Raw genomic sequence first — 25,061 nt, 5'->3', positions numbered from 1 at the left:
TCTCCGCTTTCTATTAGCGCCTTTTTTCGCGCCAGCGAGCCCATTAAAAAATCAGCTGCCGGAAAAAAAAAAAATTTGATGCGGAGAGAAAGGAATGCGCTTTACTGTCTTTAAGGTTGATTTTTTTTTTTTTACGATGCACAGTCCTGTAAGCACACAGATGTAAGAAAAAAAAAAAAAAAAAGGAATATAGGTGCAGGGACGGGGAGAGAAGCTAAAACTCTGGCTCGCATCTGCCAGCGATAAAAATGCAATAAATCAGCGCGACGTCGCTACTGCTGCTGCTGTTGTTGTAGAAGTCCCAATAGGGACGGAGGACGAAGCTCCGCGTGCAGGGTACACATATGTCGAGATCTTGGAAAAATCACGAGCTGGTAGGAACCAGTTGCTGACTTGTATTGGGTGAATACCAAGTCAATAAATGTAGAAGAAAAAGATATGTGAAGAAAATTCGTGACATGAACAAATTAGAAAATTAAGTAAGAGACGAAATTCAGTTTGATCTCTGGTGAAGTTTAAAGTGTTGATAAAAAAAGGTGTTTGGTCAATAAAGAACAAACCATGAAATTTGCATACCAAACCTAAATCACAATAAATTATGTGACATTATTTCAAATGCAATACGGTGGACCACCTTTCGTTTTTTTGTATTGGTATTAAATAAAAGAATTTTACTAGTTTCATAAAACAGGGTAAATAACAATCCAACATGTCGACTGTTTCAAAATGACATGGGGTAGCTCGTAGAAAAGTTTTTTATCATAATGTTCCCAAAAATAGCTGGGTTTACAAGAGTAAAGTATTTACGAACATATTTTCGGTAGGGTGCCGAAGATCCCGTGCAATCCAACGAAAATTCAATGTACGTGCGGTGGGGAACCTTTACACGCCTGCACGAACAGCATAAGGTGTATTACTGCAGTTGATGGTAAAGGTATAAACCAGTAAAAAACAAAAAAAAAAATATTGGGAAAAGTGGCTCCGTCTCGATAGTACGTTACGTCATTCTTGGCGCGAGCGAAGGCAACTTTTCGCCCCGAGTACTTTATGCCTCCTACCATCACTGCTCCGGAAAGAGAATGAGAAGAAGCTAGGACGGGGCTCTCGCGTAAAACTAGTTGGCGCTTCTGTGATAAGAGCATTTTCCCTCCCACCTCCGACCTATCGTTCTAGTGTCTGATATTTAAGGGACGACCTCGTTGGCGCGACTGTGACTGCCACTGGTGTCGTGCCTTATCTCCTCTATATATACGTATAGGTGCACTTGCTCCTGGCTGCTTGATGCCTTGTGTGTCTCTTCCGAAGCGTGTGTCTTTTGAGGAACGCCAGGAATTTCTGAATTTTAAATTCTTCGGTCTCCTCCGTGTATGTTTTTTTTTTTTTTTTTTCCCCAAGGTGCTGCTCTGCTCGAATATTGTCTTTATCGGAAATTGTTCGAGGGAGTTTTCGAAAGCCCCTCGAAAAGTCTAAGAATCAATCCAATCGAATTTTATCAGAAAATAGCTGGAATTACAAAGTTAAATGTAATTTTATCCGCTACCCTTAACAATGTCTCGACAACGTAGTTTTTAACAAAGTGGGACGATCCGTAAAAATGTAAATATATTATGTGCTACTTGTTAGCAGTTTCGTCGACGTCCTTGAGGATGGGTAATGGAATCTTAACCGAAAATTGGCCGGTTAATGAATACAAATATTGCTTCGAAGCCGAGTTATTCAATATCTCTTGTGACAATATTAAGAGTTTATTTAATCAAACATATATGTCACGTAGAACAGTAAAACATTCAACAGAGGATCCGTGGAAAAGTGTGCTACTCGCATTAGGGAAATATCAAGTGATGAATGTACAATGTCGGTTGAAAAAGTAAAAAAAAAAAAAATAATAAATTAACCAATCCATTTATTACGCCGGGGCGTCATCGGTCACGATAAAAGTAAGCGATAGGTGTAATCCTCGTTGCGAATATTTCATGTCATTTGTATATCCCTCCCCTCGTAATTACTGTCTTCATCCGTCATAAGAAGTTTGTGCTCCGCTTATTTATAGTTCAAAAGACGTCCAATTGATCGTTTTATTGCTTTTTTTTTTTTTTTTATTGAAACACAACTAACACTCATCTGATTACAAATTTCACTTCCCATCTTGTCCACATTGCCGTTTCTTCGGAGTGTTAAAAAAAAAAAAACATACACAAAATAAAAATAATAATAATAATAATTCTCAACTTAAAGTTTTTCCATTAGGCACTCAATTGAGTTGTTAATTTAAAGTTTCTTCAAATTATTGATGCACGACAATATAATACAAACGTACAATACATCTTGAATAACAACTTGAGGAGTAGTGCGTCTACTACGGGGTTCAACAACATTTAATTTTATGTAAAACCATGAAAAAAATTCATTCTTAACTTTTAATTAAAAAATGTTGTTTAGTGTTGTTATTGATTGAATTATGAATCTATTAAACAATAAACTCCCATTCTTGATAGAGCTGTGTTTCACTTAGGAAATAATTGAATCATTTAGAACCCTGAGCATGATCAAAATCACGTATACACATGGGAAGTCGATTTATTAATACAGTAATTTAGCATATTATAATAATGTTCAAATATTTTTATTAAACATCGCGTCAGACAAGACACAGTTTCAAACTTTTTCGTTAAATACCACCGGAGAGAGTAGAGCAAAGACGTAACAGAGGTGAAATCATGTGTTGCAAATATTTTGAACTTTAGTATGAATTGGCTCTAAAAGGTATTACTATATGCCCTAGTGATACGGAATTTTCACACCTTCTGTTTTTTTCAACTCATCATTACTCTACAGGACTTTCACTGTGCTCTTTATGAAATTTTAAAATTCATGTAAGTATTTCACACCCTTTTAAAGTAATTTTCGTCTATTTTTGTTAGTTGTAAAATCAGTCACTTAGTTACTACTTTAACGTAATTTCAAGTCACAAGTTAAAACCAGCTGCATTGGTTAGTATTTGGGGATAAATTTTTTTTTAAAAGTACTAGTTTGCAAATTTCTGTGCCAAAACTATGCATTCAGCTAAAAAAAAAAAAAAAAAAAAAAAACCAAAACAAATATTCCATTGACTAAAAACAATAGCAGATTTCGTTCAGTTATCCCCTCGAAACACACGTTTGATAAAAATCAGAAAATTTCCCGTTGTGACCTCGTTAATTCTCTTAAAGTTTTATTCATACACCGAGAAAAAAAAGCTACAATTTTACAAAAACTCTTCCCCCTGCGTAACCAAAGCGGTATGAAAAAAAAAAAAAAACAAAAAAACAAAAAAAAAAAAAAAAGATGAGGACACTCAGGCGGAGCCTAATTTCCACGTGCGGGAATATCACCGATAATCCGTGTCGCATAATCGATAATCAACAGCAGAAGAAGCGGAGCTCACCGACGGCGCGCCGAAATAATCAAGCTACTACAGGCTCCCCCTTGTCCCCCGTGTACGGATGGACCCTCGAAATTCCTGCATTAAAAATCTGTTTTTATTTTCATCTGCAAGCGCCTCTCGATTTATTGGCCACATTATATTAACCACGCGCGCGTCCGACCGAACGGCAGAATAAGGCTATCCATTTCTCTCTCTCTCTCTTCCTCTGACGGCGGCAACGACGCTCTGGCGCCATCCGCCCCATCCGACGGTATTTTTCCAATATAACGCGATGGCACGACCGGCAGCAGCTTTATACATGTTATGGCGTCGGAAATTTATTTTTCGCGACGATTATTACGCTTCTGTCTATACGTCCACACATTATACGTATGGCCATTGAAGACGGGTACCATAAGTTTTGTATAAACGCATATATTTGCAGCTCTTTTTTTTTAAACGCATGGAAAAATACGTAAATACCATTCCCCATGCACGTATACAATACAGTTACGTGTTGTACTTTATTCTTTAATGAGGAGTCGATCGAGCGAACACCATTGAAATATAAATGAAGGTAATTATTCCTACATCCATCGCATACAGCAGATGATTCGTAACTGTATACTCTACTATAAGGGACACGTCGCTCTATTAAAAATGCCCGCATATAAGTATGTATCCATTGGCAGAGCGCGTGGTTGCGACCTTGCGAGGTCGGTCGTTCACCTCCTTGCGCGAGGGACCGTATAGGTAAGTATAAATTTTTTTTTTTTTTTTTTCTTTTTTTCTTCTTTTTTTCCTGTTTTGCCTTGTACATCGAGACACGAATATTATTTTTATTGCCAGCAACAGCGGGAGCAGAAGAAGTGTGGCGGGGCGCCATTAAGGAATCATAACACTTGGGAGATTAAAAGAGCTCTCGAGACGTGTATGGGCATCCTTGACATTTTTCATTTGGTGTATTAGCGGAGGTGAATATATTTTTTCGTCAACGAAGGTGCTGCTGTTTGTTGGACAGAGAAAAAAATATATATATGTATAAAACGCAAAAAGGGTTACCGAGGTGGATTAATAATTTGAGTCGAAGATGAAGAAGAAGAAAAAAAGCGGTCCTCGTGCGGAGAGTTCTATGTTAAGTAGTTCAGTGTTGGGGACGCATGTCGTTTTTCATTTAAAGTTTCGAAAACAAGCAATGCTTCATTTTTATTAAAACGCCCGTACTTGATAATATTAATGTATACGTATATATAAATACATATATAAAAAAAATAAAAAGTTGTTTCACGAAAACATTACGAATGGGGTACTTAAACTAATTTCTGATTTCCTGATGGGTATTTACTTACAATAACACAAACAGACAGAAATAAAGTAAGCTCGAGGTTTCATCGAACGTCTAATTTGTGAATATTTATATTCATCGCATTTGAAAAAGAGAAAAAGAAAATATCGGTTAGTGCTTCAAAGGTTTTTACAAAGTTGTTATTTTTACCGTTCAAGAGTATAGATACCAGCAAATATCGACTTCCCTTCTGAATTGAACAGGTTTCCCTGTCTACGGCACCAATGGGACTCGCATTTCATGTTTACCCGATATCAATACAGCGAGTTTTCCTCGGCAAGTTCTTCGCCGCAGTTATCGCGTGAATGTTCAATCGTTCGTTGGAAATTCTAGGTATTTTCTGTTGTTCGATAATTAATATTTGAATTTTTTTCAGATACCGCAAATGCAAAAGGGGAAAAAATAAAAATCAAAGGTAAGTGTGACTCCGGGCTTGTGACAGTTGATCGGATTGTATTAGGCACGTGCACCGTTTGACTTTTTGCCAAAATAAGATAAGTACAAGTTTGAAAGACACGGAAATCGAGCACAGGTGGGTACACGAATAAGGAGAACCCAAAATAGATTCCTGTACTCCTGGAGGAAATGGAAGTGTAAAAATGTGTTTATTGTTTGAGAGAAAAAAAGGGGGGGGGGCAACCCAGGGGGCTATTTAGTCCGTGAAATCGTTTGGACGCCATTTAATTGAATAAATTTGAAATCATTTATAAATCTTTGGTCAGACTTAAAGAAGTATAGTTTTTTTTTAGATATACTTTTTTTACTAAGTGTAATCCATTACATTCGCTAAATAAATTGTTTTTTAATTAATACTTACAACACAGTGCACCACAAAATTGTTTCCAGTAAACACAATGCATTACAATTTGAAAAAAAAAATATTTTCAAAAAATAATTGCCCAAGTGTTTGAAAAAGTAATTAACTATTTGATTTTAAGTACTCAACAATGATTTGTAATATCTTAAATACACTTATTTGCAAGAAAACATTTTTCTCAATATAATATTTTGAACGGGATATTTTTTTAGATAAAAGAATACACTTTATTCAGGAAAAAAATTTCCTTTTTAAACATTGAAAAATCCATAAAATAGTTGTGCCGAAGTCTGACTATCTTCGAAAAATCATTCAGTTATCATCTAATACGTTCAAGTATCATGATTTTTGACCAAATAAAAAACACTATGTTAAAAAAGCGTGTTAAAAATAGTACTAATATTACAACTACCTATTTTTGTCCTTCAAATGTATATATTTTTATAATAGGTACATGTATGTAAAATAAAGTAAGTATAAAATAAAAAAAATACCACTTACCAAACAAAGTAACTTTTTGTAGGATAACCAATGAAATCATTACAAGTATTTTGAAATCATGTAGACTCCTCTGTCTAGAATATAAATATATAAATAATCCATTGGGGGACAACTCGAATTTAAACTGTAAAGGAACAGTTTACATAAAGCAAGAGGTTTAAGGACGTTAATGTATGGTGCAAGATTCACATGAGTATCTGCGAAAAAAAAAAAAAAAAAAAGCAACCTTCAGCGAGACTTCGATTCAATTCGACTGCATTTTTACTACGCAAATACTCGAAGGTTAAATCGTATTTTAGCTCCAAAAAACTGTTTCTCTTTTATCCGCTTACCCGAGATTTTTGGCAGTATTTTTTTTTCATTTCAAAACGAAGCCGATCCCTTATTTTTCAAAAATCGAAGATGTTCTCTTCTTTTATACCCCTTTTTTTCTCAGGCGATGGTTTATCCTTTTTCTCACAATATTCATACTTAATTTATACGAATGAAAAAATTGTTTTTCTACAAAGAGGAATTGATAATATTTGATGCATGTAACGATATCCATTTGGAGTGCAGTTACTACTATTGTAAAATTCCAACGATTTTCAAGTTTTCCAAAACCTCACGTTAAAAAATCAGACGTAACAAGCCTCGAAAGTCCTTGTCATTCATAACTCCACGACGCCGTTTAAATTACAGCCGTGCGATAAAATGCAACGTGTCACCGGATGTCGAAACGCTTACGACCATAGCCGCAAAGGCCGTTCGACGAAAATCGAGTCACGAAGCTTCCGAATAAGAAGTTCAGTCCACCTGTCGCCGCAGCTCGATAAATATCCTTCCGAACGTCCAACCCCCTTCATCTCCTCGAAAAATCGTCCGTCAGCGCATATCCACCACCATCCGTCTTACCCACCCATGGATTTTACAACTCAATAAATTACGTCGCAGTTAATCCCCGGAAACTCGATTATATTTTAATCGAACGCACGAGCAAGAGGTCAATTTTTCATCGGAGATACGCTCCCCTGCACCATCGCTAATCTAATCAACGTCCTTACATACGCGACTCTCTTGTGCAATAGTTCCCGTCGTCCCAGGGAGTAACGGCGCGAGATGATAACACAGCATTCGCCAGTATAACGGACAACAGCACACGTAACGCATGCAAATGTAACATCCATACAATTGCACGAGTGGTCGACGCCGGAAGGCCGTGAAAGTTGTAAAAAATGTTTTCGTGTCCCGATGTGTTGAAAAATTTTCGCGTTCCGGAGCCAATTCTTTATGGCGCGGTAAAGTATAAAAATTTCTCATCCGTTAGGTGGCACCGTACACCACATGTATGTGTGCACAATGCCGAGCACCAGCTAGACCGGTTAATCAATCGTGTCTCCCACTCCAGGCGATATTTCGCTGGCGCCAGACGCACGACTTAAGGTCGCACGTAGGTAGGTATATACTTGTCACCTCTTTTTCGTGAATCGAGAAGTAGGGGGGCGGGGGTATCATACGCGCGTGGATTGGTTTTTCAAAACGCACGATTGCTTCCGGTATTTCGACCTTTTTTTCTTTTTTTTTTTTTTTTTACGTTTACGTAGAGATGCGCAGCCCACGCTTGAATTTTCGGCTGTAGAAGCAGGTGTCATATTTTTTTGGGTAAGAGAAAAAAAGAAAAATGATTTTATGCGGAAACAAAGTGTAGAAACAATTTATTTATTTATTTGGTTAATTGTCAATATAAAAATATACTTTAACGCACTTTGCGTGTATATACGCTACTCAGCAGACAATATTAAAACTTATGGTTATGCAAAAATTTACACTTGTTTTTTTTAACTTAAAAAAAAGGTAAAAATATACGAAGCAAAGGCCATAGGTATGGTAAATTGGAGTATTCATTGACAGAAAAAAAAAAGTTCGTCGGGCTTCTTCCTTTTGGTATCACATCGTCGGTTTCTGCTCCACGTGCATCGATTTTTTTGAAAAATATATTTACGGTGGCGACTTAAACAACGTGATCATCGCTCAATGACGATTGAAGGCATGATGAGTTTGATGGGCTAAAACAAAACATTATTGTCATCTTTTAATCACTTATTCATGATAATTTTTTTTTTTAATTTTATACTTTATAGGACTATTGGGGTCTTTATTTTTTTTTTATTTGAGTTTGATCAAAGATCGAGAAGTCATTTATAAATTAAAATCAATGTTAATAACAGAGCTATTCATTGTCCTGGAATTCATTCAATTTTTAATAAGTCATAGATTTATTACATGATACAGGAATTACCCACTCGAGCGATTCTTCGATCACATTGCTAAAATTCCAAGGTATCAAATTTCTCATATAGCACAAGTATGTACGCTCATTCAATTTCACGCACGAGTAATCAATCTTTATTACCGATACTTTAATTACAGCCTACACAGTATTCGATTGGCGAAAAAGTAATGATTCAATAGTTTAAAATTACAACAAAGTATTGACTTTCAATGAATCTACTATTTTTTTTTTTTTTTTTACAAATTGCTACGAAAGTATTTTGTTTCCTTCTAAAAATAACTGATCAAAAATGTCATGTTTAAACGTGATTTCTGACAGATAAAATCAGAATAATTTTTCAACTGTTTTATCTGAAACAATTAATTTCTTCTTTAGTTTTATTTTTTCAACAGTAGTACAAAAAAGTGAATAAAAAGTAGTATTGTTTGATTTCGCACATCGAAAAATTCTCCTACTAATCGACTATAAATTAATTATTAAATAACTTACGTTTATAAAATTCTGCGAGGAACGTAATGTCAGGAAGGAGAGCATGAATCTTTTCCATGACGGAAGCCTTCGCCGCCAAAGATGCATCTACATTCCAGACCTTTTCGAAGAAAAAAGAAAAATCATCTTTAAACAATAAATTTGATAAGTCAATCGAACGTTCGCGTACTGCAATTTATAAAGAAAAAGAGTTTTTAATTTAGTTTAATTTAAAAAAAAATAACAAATTTAGTGCCCCTTCGCAAAGTTGTGTTGTGATTGTGCATTGAATTACTTGAATGAGGTCGTCTCTATCGCGAATCGACACCGTCACGCCGACAACCTCGTCGCCTTCGGCCAGATGGCCGGTGAACTGCTCGCCAATCGACGCCAGTACGACTTCTTTCCACACGGTTGCCTGCACAACAATGCGCATCAATCAGTATCGTTTTCACATTCTTTGACGTGCGAATTTTTTTTTTTTTTTTTTTTTTTTTTTCTTTTTTTCTCCAACAATCGAACGGGATATGTATTCGAATGAGAGTCGATACGAAATAAATGGAGAAAAAGCGAAGCTCACCGTGTCATCTTTGTTACATTTGAAGCGCCAGGTACCACCGTTTTGATTGTACGGTTCTTCCCATAACGGGTATCGCTCTTCTCGCATCAGGTGGTAACTAAATCGTATCTGAAATCATTTATTTTGTATCCTTCGTGCATCGCTTTAGGATACTATTTTTTTTTTTTTTATACATAAGATGTTATTAAATACGGACAGGGGTTCTTTTTTAGTAACTAAAAAGTATATTTATAAAGTTTTATAAAGAACACATAAAAAATGCACAGTAAATCCGTAATAATGCAGTTTAACATATAACGTTAGATGCATGTTAGAGTTTAAACATTGATAACGTCCAGAACTTTTTATTAAAAAATTATGTAACAAAAATAGAAAAAACACAAAATGCGAATAAAAAACCATAGACTTATTAATGATATTAGATTAATTTCTGTAAAACAAAATAAAATTGAAAGAAAGTTGAGTGAGATGCAACGTTAATAATCAAGAAAATCTGTGTGATTTGATTTTTTTATGGTGTATTTCATTTTTGGTATTATTTTTTGTGTCGTAAATGCATACAGAGTATTATTTAATGTTTTTAGCCAAAATTACGTTTTGAAATATAATTTTAAAAAAAGTTTTATAAGTATAGAAGAAATTATTTGAAATAAAATTTTTTTTTTTTTTTTTTTTTTTTAATGTCAAAAGAAAGAAAAACCGTCGAAACGTTGCAGAGTGAAAAAAAATGATAACTAGCTAAAATCAATAGGTACGATTGCTCGACAAAAGACTTTTTAATGGAAATAACGGTATTTATTTCCTTTTAGCCGCACATCCCTTGCGGCGTTTTCGATTTTTCTCTCCATGTTTTTACTTTGTTGATTTTGACATCGAAATATTGCCAATGCACCTGATAAGAAATACACGGCTAAAATATTCAACTATGCCAAAAAAAGTGCTACCTCATTTATTAATTTTACTTTGGACAATACATCATTATAAATGGAGTTCAGAATAGTTAGAGGAAAAATATTTACAAAAACAAAGAGAATCTACGACAATTTACCTGCATTTGACTTGCATCGGGAATGTGATTGAAGACTGCCCAGAAACTTTGAACGGTACTGACCGTATAAATTTTCTTCAAGTTAGCTTTATACTCTTCAGTGGTTGTCCCAGAAATCGCTCTAAATTCAATTCCATTTGATATTACGTACAATAATTAGAATTTTTAAACAATTGCTAGAGATAAATTTATCCACTATTATTCAACACAATTTATCATTTTTTTTTTTTTTTTACTTTTTGAGTGTCGTGTTACTTATGATAAACAAAATTGTTGGAAATTTGCATCATAAATTATAAATTCACACGAAATCAATTCTGTTAGTGAAAGACATCTGAACTGTTTTTCTCGATAAAAAACAGATATTATTTTACTAGTAATTTTTTTCATCACTTTATTGTGTAAGGTAACTTTGGGAGTTTTTACAGTGAAAAAAAAAGATTAAAATGATCAATAACAGGTTTTACCTAACGAGAAGTGAAAAAATTGGGATTTCACTAAGCCACGGTCGGTACGTTGGAAATTTCCGTTACAGATGCGTGACTGTAAGTATAATCGATCCCTTTTAATACTACGGCCGATAAATCGAAAAGCTGCGTGCATACTCCGTGGTACGTGTTTACATATTTATTTATTATCTCAATGATTCACCGCCAGCTGACATTCATCCACAAAATAAGTAAATTCTGCTTTTTAAGAAATAAATAAAAACCATGAAATATGCGATACAAGAGCAAAAACATCTCGCGGGTAAGGATTTAAGGAATAAATTGACAAATACATGCATCCTTAATACACTTGAAAGTTAAGGAATATGAAAGCAAGGTGATTACTGTAAAAAAAAAAAAAAAATAAAAGCAATAAGATGAAATAAAACCAAAGTACGGTATATTCCTAAAAATACATCGTAATACGCACATCATAATGTAAACACCAAACATTAAGAGTAAAGATGACACAAAAACGACTCACTTGTCGAGCCAAAAGGTCCAGGGTGTCTGTAGAGGTATGCCGGCATTATCATGTTCCTTGATGTTGTCGACGATCTCGCTGCTGAAGACCGGTGACTTGGACAGGACATCCAAGGAGTTATCGCCGTTGCTGTTGATGGTAGGGCAGGTTACACCGTTTTCATTTTCCTCGTCGCTTATCTTTAGCTCTTTTTCGCACTCCATCACCACCGAATCGGACATATTTCACGCTCTGTGTATTTGCTCACTTCACTGGTTTTCTATATCTTTAATCTAAATATTTGCGAGCTGTTCTGTACTTGGTGTTTACAACCAAGCGCGGCCAGGATGAGCGCTGCAGAGCTAACTTGATCGACGCGCCACAAACGTATACACACCAAATTGTGTCTATATATGCTTAAACGGGAGGCGCCATGTGTGTGATTATGGATTATTGGGGAGGGGACGTCAATTTTGCATGATTTCACGATTTTTTGTGAGATCACTTCACGTTTCATCATCTCAATACTTACACAGAAAGATAAGGAAAAACTTTCAGTACTGCACGCCAACATTTGGCAACACTACAATGAATATTTGAGAATTTTTTCTTTTAAATGCAAAGGTTTATGCTCTCCAAGATAATTAATCAAGTGATATTCGTACTATAAATGGAGAGTTTATTTTTATAAAGTATATTCTGCTTGTAATTTATAAATTAAAAAATACCCCGAAATCAAAACAATGACCAAGCTAGATGCTTGTACACGAAACCGGAATTTTCGCTTAGTTATTGCAAAAAACATGAAACTCAGATTTTAACAACTCAATTGTTTGCGACTATTTGCTAAATTTTTTGCATGCAAAGGCAAGTTGTTCAACAAGCTTGTCCCTCATTTATTAAAGTGTTGCAAACTTACAGCCTTATTAGATTACCCTTGAGTTTTTTATTAATCTGGATAAGTTTAACTGTGTGATGTGGCATGAAAATATTTACATCTTTTCAAGAGGAAGATATTGTGTTTGAGGAATCGCGATTTAGTTACAACAGGTAAAAATCGCATCATCTTTAATCATACACAACGTTTTAAATCAAGGCTCAACAAAACGTTCTCGTTATTAATTTTTTGTTCATCTCACGTGAAAACTTCAAAGTATTCACTTTTAATACAAATATGTTGTTGAGTACTGCACATTGGCTCTTACTCGTCATAGGAAAAAGTTCAGTTCCTGTATCACGTGATGTTTCATACTTGAAGAAAAATTAAACAAGTTTCTTAGCCTCAAAGAAGCTTTTGAGGTGGCGCATCTGCCAAGAACCCATAATAACCAAAACAATAGTCTGTGCAAGTGACCACCACAACACTCTGCTGTTGGTGCTTTCAGAAGTATGTCTGAATCTTTCTTCTCGGTACTGAAAAAATAAATTTACATTATTTCATGATTATAAACAAACGTCACTACAACTAGGAGTATTTTTTAATGTAAATGAAGAAAAAGCTATTCTCACTCTTTGATAACTCTGTTCTTTAGTAATTTGGACGACTTGATCCAAAAGCTGCTTGACTCGCAGTTGAAGCTCTGATAATTTCTCTTTTTGTCCAACGTAAGCGTAATCAATGGCCTGCTCACCAACTTGGATGTTCAAATGTACCCTCTAAAAATAATTAAATTGTATGCAGGTGACTTTACTCCAAAAAAAAAAAAAAAAATTTTTTTTAGCCTAATGCAACATTACAATATGTGTCAAAGATTAAGATTCAAACTTCAGCATCACTGGCTTACAAGTTTATCTCTGTATGGACGTTAATTGTTAATAAAAACTTGTAAATTAAGTTTATAGACATCAAACTAACCGCAGTGTAATTGACAAAAACACACACTGTCACAGTATCATACGCACCAATTGTCCTCCACTGAACCATGCAGTGCTGTTTGAGTACAAATAGATCAAATGTTCACCAGGAATCTGGGAAGTGAATGATATTTGGCCCTCAGAACTGTAGACCCTGGACAGAACGATCTTGTCATCTGGATCCCTGACTTCGACGTGCATACCAATTCCAGGACTACTGGGCATGAATCCTTGACTTCTGGGATCGTACAGCTCAACTTTGTAGGTCACTGGTGTACAGAGTAAAAAAGGTTAATTATCACCACCGTGCACATACGGACGTTAAGGGGTAATGTTAATAGGGACCAAATTATTATTATAATTTGATGAAATCTTACTCAGGACAGTGGTATCGTCGGGGACCTCCTCGATGAAGCATTTTCGCTCGGTTTCGCCGATGTGAAAGTACAGACCGGACGTGCACTCGAAGACGACGCTGAGCGCTATCAGGTAACGCAGAGCGTTCCACATATTGGTTAACTACCCGTCAAGCCCTCTGATTAACTTGGGCTTGGCGAAACACTCGAATAATTGGTGAAAATAAACGAGTTACCATGAAATATGGGTGAGCGGCCACGGCAAAATAAATACGAAATGGCACACGTCACCTGTTCCCGCAATGTAGGTATCACCAACTCAACCTCAAAGAGAAAGAGACCGATGACCGACACACGACCACGACGACGACGTCACCGACTTCGATAATATATAGGGTGTATTCCGCAAATGCTGCCAGCAGTTAAGTTACGTAGGTCGTGGTAACGCCGCATGGTCGGGCAGCGCTAGCGTCAACCTGTACTAACTGTCGGTGGGTTCCGCATGTCAACAAACTTTGATATTTTTTACTGTTTTCTCTCCCATGCCATCTGATATTTCGGAGTTTGTTGACATGCGGAACCCACCGACAGTTAGTACAGGTTGACGCTAGCGCTACTTTTTCACTAACGTTTAGAATAATGATTGAGACAATCAATGATTGTATCATGAGTTTTTGTATAAAGTTCAATTTATACAAATAAGTTGGTAAATATAGGCACACATGATTAATATTTAAACATTTTAAGCTGTATAAATATATAACATAGATTCCAAATATGCATTATTACCGCTGGAATATGCTAACAAAACCAAATATCCGTCTTTCTCACCCAGCAAAATAATAGGTATCTGTATAATCCTGTATCAATTTATTGCACACATGCGAAATGTTCAATGACAGTAAACAATGACATAATTTCAAACTTTACTTTTAACTCTTCATTTCACACGTAATTTTACAATGCAATTGATAAATTATTATTCATACAAAAGTATTATTATTCTTATAGGAGGTCGATTTTCAGGCAAAAGATTATTTGTAAACTTGCCGTAAACAGCACAGCCAATGTCAACTTTTTATTTTCTATCTACACAACTAGTTGCGGCTGGTTTTAGCGTTTCAGATTTCTAAACTAAAAAGTGGCCCTAAAATTCTGAAGGAAAGCTTTAGATATTTTAGGCCCTAGAGCCATGTTGTCAATTATAAACCAGCCGCAACTTATTTGACAGATACAAAATGAAAGTTCAACATTTTCTGTGCTGTTTGCGGCAAATTTACAATTTATCTATTACTCGAAAGTATACATATATAGGAGGTTATTATTCGTATAAAACATACACTGCAAACTTGCCGCAAGTAGCACAAACATCGTTAATTATTTATTTTGTATCTATTTCAAGAGTTGCGGCTGGTTTATAAGTGACTAAATGGCTCTAGGGCTAAGCTGCCTAAAGCTCTCCTTCAGAATTTCAGAAGCAATTTTTGGCCAAAAAAATCACGACCGCTAGATGGCGCTGATCCTAATGATTATAACTACTTATAGTAGAGCCATTTAATCAATTATAAACCAGCCGCAACTAATTTTGTAGATACAAAATAAATAGTTCAAGATAATTGTGCTACTTGCGGCAAGTTTTCAGTGTATGTTTTATACAAATATCAACCTCATATATATTTATACTTTTGGGTAATAGATGAATTGTAAACTTGCCGCCAATAGTGCGAACAATGTTCAATTTTTATTTTATATTTATCAAATTAGTTGCGGCTGGTTTATAAGTAATTAAATGGCTCTAGTATAAGTATAGTAAAATAATCATTTGGATCAGCGCCATCTAGCGGTAGTGATTTTTTTGGCCAAAAATTGCTTCTGAAATTCTGATGGAGAGCTTTAGGCAGCTTAGCCCTAGAGCCATTTAATTACTTATAAACCAGCCGCAACTAATTTAGTAAATACAAAATAAAAAGATAACATTGTTTGTGCTACTTGCGGCAAGTTTGCAGTGTATGTTTTACACCAATATCGACCTCCCTTATATTTACACTTTCGGGTAATAGATAAATTGTAAAGTTGCCGCAAACAGCACAAACATCGTTAATTATTTATTTTGTATCTATTTCAATAGTTGCGGCTGGTTTATAAGTAATTAAATGGCTCTAGGGCTAAGCTGCCTAAAGCTCTCCATCAGAATTTCAGAAGCAATTTTTGGCCAAAAAAATCACTACCGCTAGATGGCGCTGATCCAAATGATTATTTTACTATACTTATACTAGAGCCATTTAATTACTTATAAACCAGCCGCAACTAATTTGATAAATATAAAATAAAAAGTGAACATTGTTCGCACTATTGGCGGCAAGTTTACAATTCATCTATTACCCAAAAGTATAAATATATATGAGGTTGATATTCGTATAAAACATACACTGCAAACTTGCCGCAAGTAGCACAATTATCTTTAACTATTTATTTTGTATCTACGAAATTAGTTGCGGCTGGTTTATAATTGATTAAATGGCTCTAGTATAAGTATAGTAAAATAATCATTTGGATCAGCGCCATCTAGCGGTAGTGATTTTTTTGGCCAAAAATTGCTTCTGAAATTCTGATGGAGAGCTTTAGGCAGCTTAGCCCTAGAGCCATTTAATTACTTATAAACCAGCCGCAACTATTGAAATAGATACAAAATAAATAATTAACGATGTTTGTGCTGTTTGCGGCAACTTTACAATTTATCTATTACCCGAAAGTGTAAATATAAGGGAGGTCGATATTGGTGTATATAAAAAGTATTGCTCTTGGTGATGTAAGTAATGTAAGTATACTTGCCAGCACGAAATTCACTGCCTCAATGCTCTTTTGCCACATGTTTTCATTAACTGTTTTAGAATGTGATTGTATCACTGAGTAGCATAAATGATGAACAATATGACCTTCCTGATTGGATATGCAGAGGTATTGTTACTGACACAACTTCAAACTCATCGGAAGTATTTCTTATAGATTATGGCATAGCTATTAATGTTCCTACCAAGTCTCTTGTACAGTATAAAGACAGTCAAGTTCCAGTAGAGCACTTCACATTAACTGTTGGGTTGTATAATATTGTGCCTCTTGATTCGAAACTTTGGTACCATATATTTTTTTTATGGATTTCATACATGCTTACAAAATCTCATTGTTTCATTATTTTAATCAATTCCTTTAGTGTTCAAAAAGACTGGTCAGATAATACTTTGAATTTTATAAGACAGTTGTTTCAAGTATCAAAAAAGATTTATTTTCAAGTTTTAGCCAATGACTACAAAAATGGAAAATTGTATGGAGATTTTTTTCTTGTGATTGAAGAAAGAAACATTTGTTTGAGTAAAATATTGATATGTAGTTTGAAAGCTGTTCCTCTTGCTAAAGGTATGTTTTTGTTTTTAATTTACATATTTATAACACATCCACCAATCTTTTCAATAACTGTATGGTAGAACTAAAAGCAGCCATAAAGAATGATACTGATGAACCGAAAATTTCTTTAACTATTTATTTTGTATCTACGAAATTAGTTGCGGCTGGTTTATAATTGATTAAATGGCTCTAGTATAAGTATAGTAAAATAATCATTTGGATCAGCGCCATCTAGCGGTAGTGATTTTTTTGGCCAAAAATTGCTTCTGAAATTCTGAAAGAGAGCTTTAGGCAGCTTAGCCCTAGAGCCATTTAATTACTTATAAACCAGCCGCAACTAATTTCATAAATATAAAATAAAAAGTTAACGTTGTTTGCACTGTTTGCGTCAAGTTTACAATTCATCTATTACCCAAAAGTATAAATATATATGAGGTTGATATTCGTATAAAACATACACTGCAAACTTGCCGCAAGTAGCACAATTATCTTTAGCTATTTATTTTGTATCTACGAAATTAGTTGCGGCTGGTTTATAATTAATTAAATGGCTCTACTATAAGTAGTTATAATCATTAGGATCAGCGCCATCTAGCGGTCGTGATTTTTTTGGCCAAAAATTGCTTCTGAAATTCTGAAGGAGAGCTGTAGGCAGCTTAGCCCTAGAGCCATTTAGTCACTTATAAACCAGCCGCAACTCTTGAAATAGATACGAAATAAATAATTAACGATGTTTGTGCTGCTTGCGGCAAGTTTGCAGTGTATGTTTTATACGAACATTAACCTCCTATATATGTATACTTTCGAGTAATAGATAAATTGTAAACTTGCCGCAAACAGCACAGAAAATGTTGAATTTTCATTTTGTATCTGTCAAATAAGTTGCGGCTGGTTTATAATTGACAACATGGCTCTAGGGCCTAAAATATCTAAAGCTTTCCTTCAGAATTTTAGGGCCACTTTTTAGTTTAGAAATCTGAAACGCTAAAACCAGCCGCAACTAGTTGTGTAGATAGAAAATAAAAAGTTGACATTGGCTGTGCTGTTTACGGCAAGTTTACAAATAATCTTTTGCCTGAAAATCGACCTCCTATAAGAATATTAATACTTTTGTATGAATAATAATTTATCAATTGCATTGTAAAATTACGTGTGAAATGAAGAGTTAAAAGTAAAGTTTGAAATTATGTCATTGTTTACTGTCATTGAACATTTCGCATGTGTGCAATAAATTGATACAGGATTATACAGATACCTATTATTTTGCTGGGTGAGAAAGACGGATATTTGGTTTTGTTAGCATATTCCAGCGGTAATAATGCATATTTGGAATCTATGTTATATATTTATACAGCTTAAAATGTTTAAATATTAATCATGTGTGCCTATATTTACCAACTTATTTGTATAAATTGAACTTTATACAAAAACTCATGATACAATCATTGATTGTCTCAATCATTATTCTAAACGTTAGTGAAAAAGGCGGTTAAGGACGTATACTTAGCCTGCGGACTATGGGTGTATTCCGCAAATGCTGCCAGCAGTTAAGTTACGTAGGTCGTGGTAACGCCGCATGGTCGGGTAGCGCTAGCGTCAACCTGTACTAACTGTCGGTGGGTTCCGCATGTCAACAAACTCCGAAATATCAGATGGCATGGGAGAGAAAACAGTAAAAAATATCAAAGTTTGTTGACATGCGGAACCCACCGACAGTTAGTACAGGTTGACGCTAGCGCTGCCCGACCATGCGGCGTTACCACGACCTACGTAACTTAACTGCTGGCAGCATTTGCGGAATACACCCATAAATATATTTATGCTCCGATTTCAGATGGCGGCACCCGAAAATCTGCCGAACAATATTCAATAATCAATTACGTCTTTTACTATGTTGTCAATTACAGAAATCTGTGAAAAGTGCAGTAAATATACACTTGATAGAAAGAAAATCAACTAATTAGTGTAGAATTTTGTGTTAAAATGATGGTAAAATTTTGCTTTCGTATTCATTTATTATACGTTTTTATTCATTTATTACGTTAATTTTGCTATGTACATATTATATAAATTAACTGTTTATGGAACTATTAAGTGAAAGGGCTGTGCTTCCATGAGTTAATGGTAAAAAGTCTAAAGTATATTGTAATTTTGTAAATATGGTCGATTTTATAAGCCATATAAGATGAGTAGAATATTTATGGCTTTAGAGGTCAGTTTCTAGATAAAAGATAGATTGTAAACTTGCCGCAAATAAAACAGAAAATTTTAACTTTTTATTGTCTATTTACAAAATTAGTTGCGGCTGGTTTATAATTAATAATATGGCTCTACTGTAAATAGCAATAATTATTTGGATCAGCGCCATCTAGCGGTCTTTATTTTTTGGCCAAAAGTGGCTCCTAAAATTCTCAATCAGAGCAATCAGGATTAGAGCCATTTAGTCGATTATAAACCAGCCGCAACTCATGATGAAGCTATAAAATGAAAAAGTAACGGTATGTGTGTTTTTGGCGGCAAGTTAACAATCTATAATTATTCGAAAATTCATTTTCAAAAGTATGAATACATAGAAGGTCAATTTTTTGGTAGAAAATAAATTGTTAACTTGCCGCCAAAAACACACGTATCGTTACTTTTCTACTTTATAGCTTCATCATGAGTTGCGGCTGGTTTATAATCGACTAAATGGCTCTAATCCTGATTGCTCTGATTGAGAATTTTAGGAGCCACTTTTGGCCAAAAAATAAAGACCGCTAGATGGCGCTGATCCAAATAATTATTGCTATTTACAGTAGAGCCATATTATTAATTATAAACCAGCCGCAACTAATTTTGTAAATAGACAATAAAAAGTTAAAATTTTCTGTTTTATTTGCGGCAAGTTTACAATCTATCTTTTATCTAGAAACTGACCTCTAAAGCCATAAATATTCTTCTTATTTTGTATGGCTCATAAAAATTTTATTAAGCTAATTTCGTTTTAACGTTTTATTTTTTAAATTTATCAATGGTCGTCAGTGTCGAATTATAATTTTTTTCCAGTTAGAAATTTGTGTCAATAATGACTGTGCCAGTAAAATGTGGTATGGAGATGAAAAAGATTAGCGGCTCTATAATATCTTATATGTTCAAAGAAAGAACTGAATCTCGCAGTGACTTTAAAAGGAGGGCAAAGTTTTCGGTAATTTATAATCACTATCAATATTTAAAACTAGGTTGTGTCAAACGTGCTTTTTTTTTGGTCACCCTATTCTTCCGTTTTCACCAACCACGTTATTTTACATTAATCGAAGTTTACAAAATTACTATACTTTCTTACTGCTCGTTCTCATGTTCGGCGCTAAAGCTCAAGTAGAAAGAGACACAACATGGAATAAGGGTATCTGTCTCTCTTGCACATTTCAAAAGGTGGGAGTGTGCGAAAGAGATAGATGCCCACGTTTGATGTTGTGTCTTCTTCTAGTTTTGCTTTTGTACCCGTTAAGGTTAGGTTGGCTTCAAGCAGAAAGCACACTTCCCCTGTTTGTTTTCTATACGTGTCTCTCTTTATTGATGCTGTAGCTGCCAAAATGGATATTCTTTTGTTAATATCAATTGCATCGTTGCTCGTTGTTCTGATTGTTGGGATCACATGGTTTTCGAAACGTGGCACAAGTATTGATCAAACGTTTTCAATAGTCATCTTATAAACTTTATTACATATTTTTTTAAATTAGAATTGTGAATGTAACCTCTGATAATCTACAACAGATGTTAAATTTGTTTTCTCATAGTTAGTTAGTGTAATTGGAGTAACATAAGTTTATTGTCAAATTCCACGTTAATTTTTTCTTGAAATATTAGTCTCTAAATCATGTGTAATAATATGGAGGACTAAAACTTGTGATCTTTACCTAATAACTAATGCTTTAAAATTTACAACAGTGTAAAATACAGTTTCAATTCAATGCATGAAGATAACTAAATTTTTATTGTAGTATCTGTATTATAAATTATGAAATACGCCGTTGATAAAAATATATGGTTACATTTATACAAATTTCAATCTAGTTTTTTTTGTATTCTAGTCACAAACTAACCAATTTTTTTTACTATTTACTGACGTAAAATAAAATCCTTTTTTTGTTTTGTTTTTTGTACTAAGCAATTCTTTAACTCTAACTCAAGAAATGTATGATTGTAAGAAATACATCTTAAGGTTAAAGTTAAGTCATTTTCATCACATTTGTTCCATTTCTACTTATCTCTTTTCACTTAATTCTTAACTGTTTAATATGTTGTTAGTATTTGTTGGCTTTGTGTTATTATGTTGCATAATAACATTTCATGTTTATTTTTTCATAAATAATTGTTTCATTAATTTTTTCTTCCTCTGCAAACTATCAGCCTAAAACAACGTGAAAGTTACACTAGACAACTAACATAATAGCCCACAACATAAATAAAAATAATAAATGAAAATTTCATAAATACATATTCTGTTATTTCTTACTTCACATATGTACGTTTTTTTTACAAGCTGACTGTATTTCATAAATAAAAAGTTAATTAATTAAATAAGGATTGAAAGTATTTGGTGTGAAAAACAAGTTTGCAAAAATGAGCTAGGCTCTTGGAAGGATTTTCAAATTAAAGCTAGTGAAACATTCTTAAATTTATGTCTTTGTTAAATAATATTGTTTAAATAAAATTTTTTCAGAGAAAGCACAACGCGATGGTGCACCGGCCGCACGAGGACAGGAAGCAGTACGACGAGCTGGTGTCCGTGGAGTTCGTCAACGACGTGCGCCAGCTCGGGCGCTGGAGGAACCGCAGCAGCACGAGGACAATGCCAACGAGGATGATGATGAAACTCCAGCCGAAGAATCTACCGATCTGAGCAAAGTTGGTGCTAAAAAGCGTGCTAAGCTGGAGGCCAAGGCTGAGCGCAAGGCTCAACGAGAAATAGGTATTTTTACCATTTATTTCAAACGTGTACCTATTTGGTTGTCTAATACACACGATTTAATCCTGAGTAGGATTTTTTGTTTCATAACTTATAAATTCAGCCGAACTCCCTTCTCTTGCACACCCTACCAAACCCACAATTTGAAATGAGCAGTTGTATGTGTAACATTACTGCGAAAAACTAAATTTTTGTATCCAAGGCACGATTGCTTAATTGCTACTAAATTAAAAAGTGTAACCATATTAGTATGTAATTTTTTAAATTATTTCAATTCATAAATGTCAACACTATACTACATCAGTTTTGCACCTATTTTTATTGATTATCGTTATTTAGACCGTAATGATCACATGTTAGTTATAAATATGTAATGAAAATAAATAGAACAAGGTTTCCAACTTTCCTGGACCACATATAAATATAAAACATAGGCTGTAGGAGAGACCATCCCTATTACAATTCAAATAAATTTAATCCATTTTTTTTGTTACACCGAATGCGCAAGCCTTACATTTTTAAAGATATTACTCAAGAAAATGACTTTTTAAACCTGTAAAACTTCTTTTCTGACTATGAAGAAACAAAAATACCTATTTTTGGGTATACATAGTGGTTTAAAGTTTAATTTATTGAAAATCACAGATAACAGATTTATATCATTTGAAATATAAATTCTCTTACAAATAATAACACAGTTTGACAACAAACATATTTACCTTTCTCATGTATTAATGCATCATACTTTTATTTATAAAAGTTTCGGAAAACTAGATTCACAAAAAAAAAGCCCACGACAGTTAATTGCGTGGCCCGACTAAAAAACAGCTAATGTCACGTGATTAATTATACCTGCGTAGATAGGATCACGTGATCCATCACGTGATTGGATTTAAAAAGCACGTGATTATTTTCTTGAAAGAGAATAAGTAAAAAAAATTGAATGATTATAAAGTCTCGTAACAAGGATTCCTAACACTATATAGTCAGAATTGCGAGAATTATAATTTTAATGACCTGAAAACGAAGAGAGTTCCATATTTAAAAGAAGCGCGCAATGAAAAACATGAATAATGCTAATAGACGCTAAAATACATACAAGATCCCCGTGCGTGTCTATGCCGTAAAAAGAGAATCATCGGCGCTGGAACTTTCATTTTGCATACACGTAAACTGTGTGAGTGAATCACACGACGCGCGTGGACTGCGTGGAGTATAGGAATTATCTGGTTAAGGGAAGCTCACCAATGAACCTCCAGTTTCTCTGTACTTTGTTATTTAGTAACTTTTTTACTTAACGCGTCAAGGTACATATTTTTTAAGGCATAGGTATAAAGTTGAGAGTATTAACTATGACGCTCAAGCTTATTCCTGTGACGATACATCGCAGACTGACTGCGTGAGTCAATTAAAGATCTTGACTGCATTAGTACATTGAAAAAAGTTTAATAGAAAAATGCTTAATCAAAATTATTACACCTTTCGATAATTGTATAGAAAAATAAGAAAAGAAAAAAAAAAATGAGTTATACTTCAAAAAATTTTGAAAATCATGGTCACCAAGTGGTTAAGCCGTACGACTTTTGCATGAAACTTTTATCGATTTAATGAGTTTCATTTAGGGTACATACGTTAATGTCAAAAAATGTGTAATAAAAAAAAAAAAAAAAAAACTCGTAGTTCTTAATTTTAACCAATTGTCATGTTACAGAGGGGCGTGAGCGCGAGGAGCGCAAACGCCGCGATCAGCAGCAGCAGGAGGAGCGGGACAAGCAGAGCGCCCTCGAGCGCGAGGAAGAGCGAAAACAAGAAGAGGCCGAGCGAAAGGCTCGCGAGGAAAAGGAGAGGCGGGAGCAGGAGGAGTACCTCAAGCTCAAAGAGGCCTTTAGCATCGAGGGGGAAGGCTACGAGGAAAAGGACGAGGAGGCCGAGAGGAACCTGCTCCAGGAGTTCGTCGACTACATCAAAAGCAGCAAGGTCGTCCTTCTCGAGGATCTGGCCCAGCAGTTCAATTTGAGGACGACCCACGCGATCGAGCGAATCCAGCAGATGCTGTCCGATGGCATACTCAGTGGTGTCATCGATGACCGTGGCAAGTTTATTTACATAGCGCGGGAGGAGCTCGAGGCCGTGGCCAAGTTCATCCGACAGCGGGGGCGGGTCAGCATCGCCGAGTTAGCCGAGAAGTCGAACGATCTCATCAATCTCAACCCGGGAACTCAGTGCAAACCTGTCGAGGCTTAGGATACGTGTAGCTGCTGACGTGACTGGGATTGGGGATTACGATTGGATCTTTCGTGGGGATCAATGTACATACTTGAATATATATTTTTAACGTTATTTAATAAAAAAAAACTTCTTTTTTTTTCTATACAACGATTGGTATTTTTACCGTATCTTTTTTCCCCAATTCCAAACAGTTGGTTTAAAATATGGTGAATGGCATTCTGATGGAAAGTTGATGGAAATGGAAATTTTTTTTAGTTTTTTTTTTTTAACACCAAGTGGCTAAATTTATTCAAAAGAAACTTGCGTTTCTACGCACAAGGCTTTACTGCTATAATTTTTATTGGGTAAAAAAATTTTAATTAGAATTTATAGGAGTAACGGGTACAGTTGTTGACCCCCTGATAGTGATTGACCACCACATGTATTTTTAAATGGAGCCTTTATATATAGATATACAAATCATACAGGGGTAAATCACTACCTTAAGGTGTCAATAACTGTACCGTTTACTGTGATATTAATAATTTTTTACAAATATTAATTTTATTGTTTTCGCTACATTTTATAATTTTTTTTGTTTCTATTACATAGTTGTATAAAATAATACTAATTATTATGTGTTACATACGATAGCATATAGCTGTACTGAACATTATTTGATCACGATTATGTTGTTGGATGTTAAAAACAATAAAAATAATAACGTTTTAATATATTATTAAGTTGTTAATTAATTTATTAGGGTTTGAATTTTTTTTTTTTTTCATGGCATGAAAGTAACTTTTTTTTTAAAAAATGTAAAAAATTTAATATTTTAATAATGTATAATTTTTATTAACTGTACATGATCCCAAGTATTAAATGGTGGATAAAATATTTTTACAAAA

The 25,061-nt window shown here is 34.5% G+C and overlaps 3 protein-coding genes and 1 long non-coding RNA gene across 4 annotated transcripts; 2 read left to right on the top strand and 2 right to left on the bottom strand.

Moving 5' to 3' along the window:
- Positions 1-7,772: 7,772 nt before the first annotated feature.
- Positions 7,773-11,781, bottom strand: LOC106636944 (eukaryotic translation initiation factor 4E type 3). The gene is made up of 6 exons (XM_014349504.2): positions 11,407-11,781; positions 10,435-10,555; positions 9,387-9,494; positions 9,102-9,224; positions 8,828-8,927; positions 7,773-8,111 (listed from the first exon to the last, which is right to left on the bottom strand). The coding sequence occupies exons 1-6, from the start codon at positions 11,625-11,627 to the stop codon at positions 8,077-8,079; spliced, it is 708 nt and encodes a 235-aa protein (XP_014204990.2). The 5' UTR covers positions 11,628-11,781; the 3' UTR covers positions 7,773-8,076.
- A 655-nt stretch (positions 11,782-12,436) lies between these two features.
- On the bottom strand, positions 12,437-13,952 carry eca (transmembrane p24 trafficking protein eclair). The gene is made up of 4 exons (XM_014349500.2): positions 13,617-13,952; positions 13,288-13,508; positions 12,895-13,041; positions 12,437-12,798 (listed from the first exon to the last, which is right to left on the bottom strand). Exons 1-4 carry the CDS (start codon positions 13,747-13,749, stop codon positions 12,649-12,651), a joined length of 651 nt encoding a protein of 216 aa, XP_014204986.1. The 5' UTR covers positions 13,750-13,952; the 3' UTR covers positions 12,437-12,648.
- A 2,431-nt stretch (positions 13,953-16,383) lies between these two features.
- Positions 16,384-17,114, top strand: LOC149374487 (uncharacterized). The gene is made up of 4 exons (XR_016293094.1): positions 16,384-16,404; positions 16,487-16,728; positions 16,807-17,009; positions 17,078-17,114. It is a non-coding gene; the product is annotated as an uncharacterized LOC149374487 (long non-coding RNA).
- A 3,405-nt stretch (positions 17,115-20,519) lies between these two features.
- Positions 20,520-24,315, top strand: Ddrgk1 (DDRGK domain containing 1). Its single transcript, XM_014349506.2, has 3 exons — positions 20,520-20,654; positions 21,700-21,948; positions 23,657-24,315. The coding sequence occupies exons 1-3, from the start codon at positions 20,570-20,572 to the stop codon at positions 24,187-24,189; spliced, it is 867 nt and encodes a 288-aa protein (XP_014204992.2). The 5' UTR covers positions 20,520-20,569; the 3' UTR covers positions 24,190-24,315.
- The last annotated feature ends 746 nt before the right edge of the window (positions 24,316-25,061 follow it).

This window comes from Copidosoma floridanum, unplaced genomic scaffold (genome assembly GCF_036245765.1).
Source record: "Copidosoma floridanum isolate Cflo_tuat_1 unplaced genomic scaffold, Cflo_Japanese_pri ptg000019l, whole genome shotgun sequence".
NCBI classification, from domain to species: Eukaryota; Metazoa; Arthropoda; class Insecta; order Hymenoptera; family Encyrtidae; genus Copidosoma; species Copidosoma floridanum.
The sequence above is the reverse complement of the archived record's forward strand: the minus strand, read 5'-3'. Positions and strand labels throughout refer to the sequence as shown.

Coding starts and splice junctions, on each gene's coding strand:
- LOC106636944 (XM_014349504.2), bottom strand. CDS start 11,627: ATGTCCGATTCGGTGGTGATGGAGTGCGAAAAAGAGCTAAAGATAAGC. Junction 9,495..10,434: donor CCGATGCAAGTCAAATGCAG/GTAAATTGTCGT, acceptor AAATGATTTCAG/ATACGATTTAGTTACCACCT. Junction 8,112..8,827: donor CCTCGCAGAATTTTATAAAC/GTAAGTTATTTA, acceptor GTTTTGTTTTAG/CCCATCAAACTCATCATGCC.
- eca (XM_014349500.2), bottom strand. CDS start 13,749: ATGTGGAACGCTCTGCGTTACCTGATAGCGCTCAGCGTCGTCTTCGAG. Junction 13,042..13,287: donor GGTTCAGTGGAGGACAATTG/GTGCGTATGATA, acceptor AATTATTTTTAG/AGGGTACATTTGAACATCCA. Junction 12,799..12,894: donor AAGAACAGAGTTATCAAAGA/GTGAGAATAGCT, acceptor TTATTTTTTCAG/TACCGAGAAGAAAGATTCAG.
- Ddrgk1 (XM_014349506.2), top strand. CDS start 20,570: ATGGATATTCTTTTGTTAATATCAATTGCATCGTTGCTCGTTGTTCTG. Junction 20,655..21,699: donor GTTTTCGAAACGTGGCACAA/GTATTGATCAAA, acceptor AAATTTTTTCAG/AGAAAGCACAACGCGATGGT. Junction 21,949..23,656: donor CAAGGCTCAACGAGAAATAG/GTATTTTTACCA, acceptor GTCATGTTACAG/AGGGGCGTGAGCGCGAGGAG.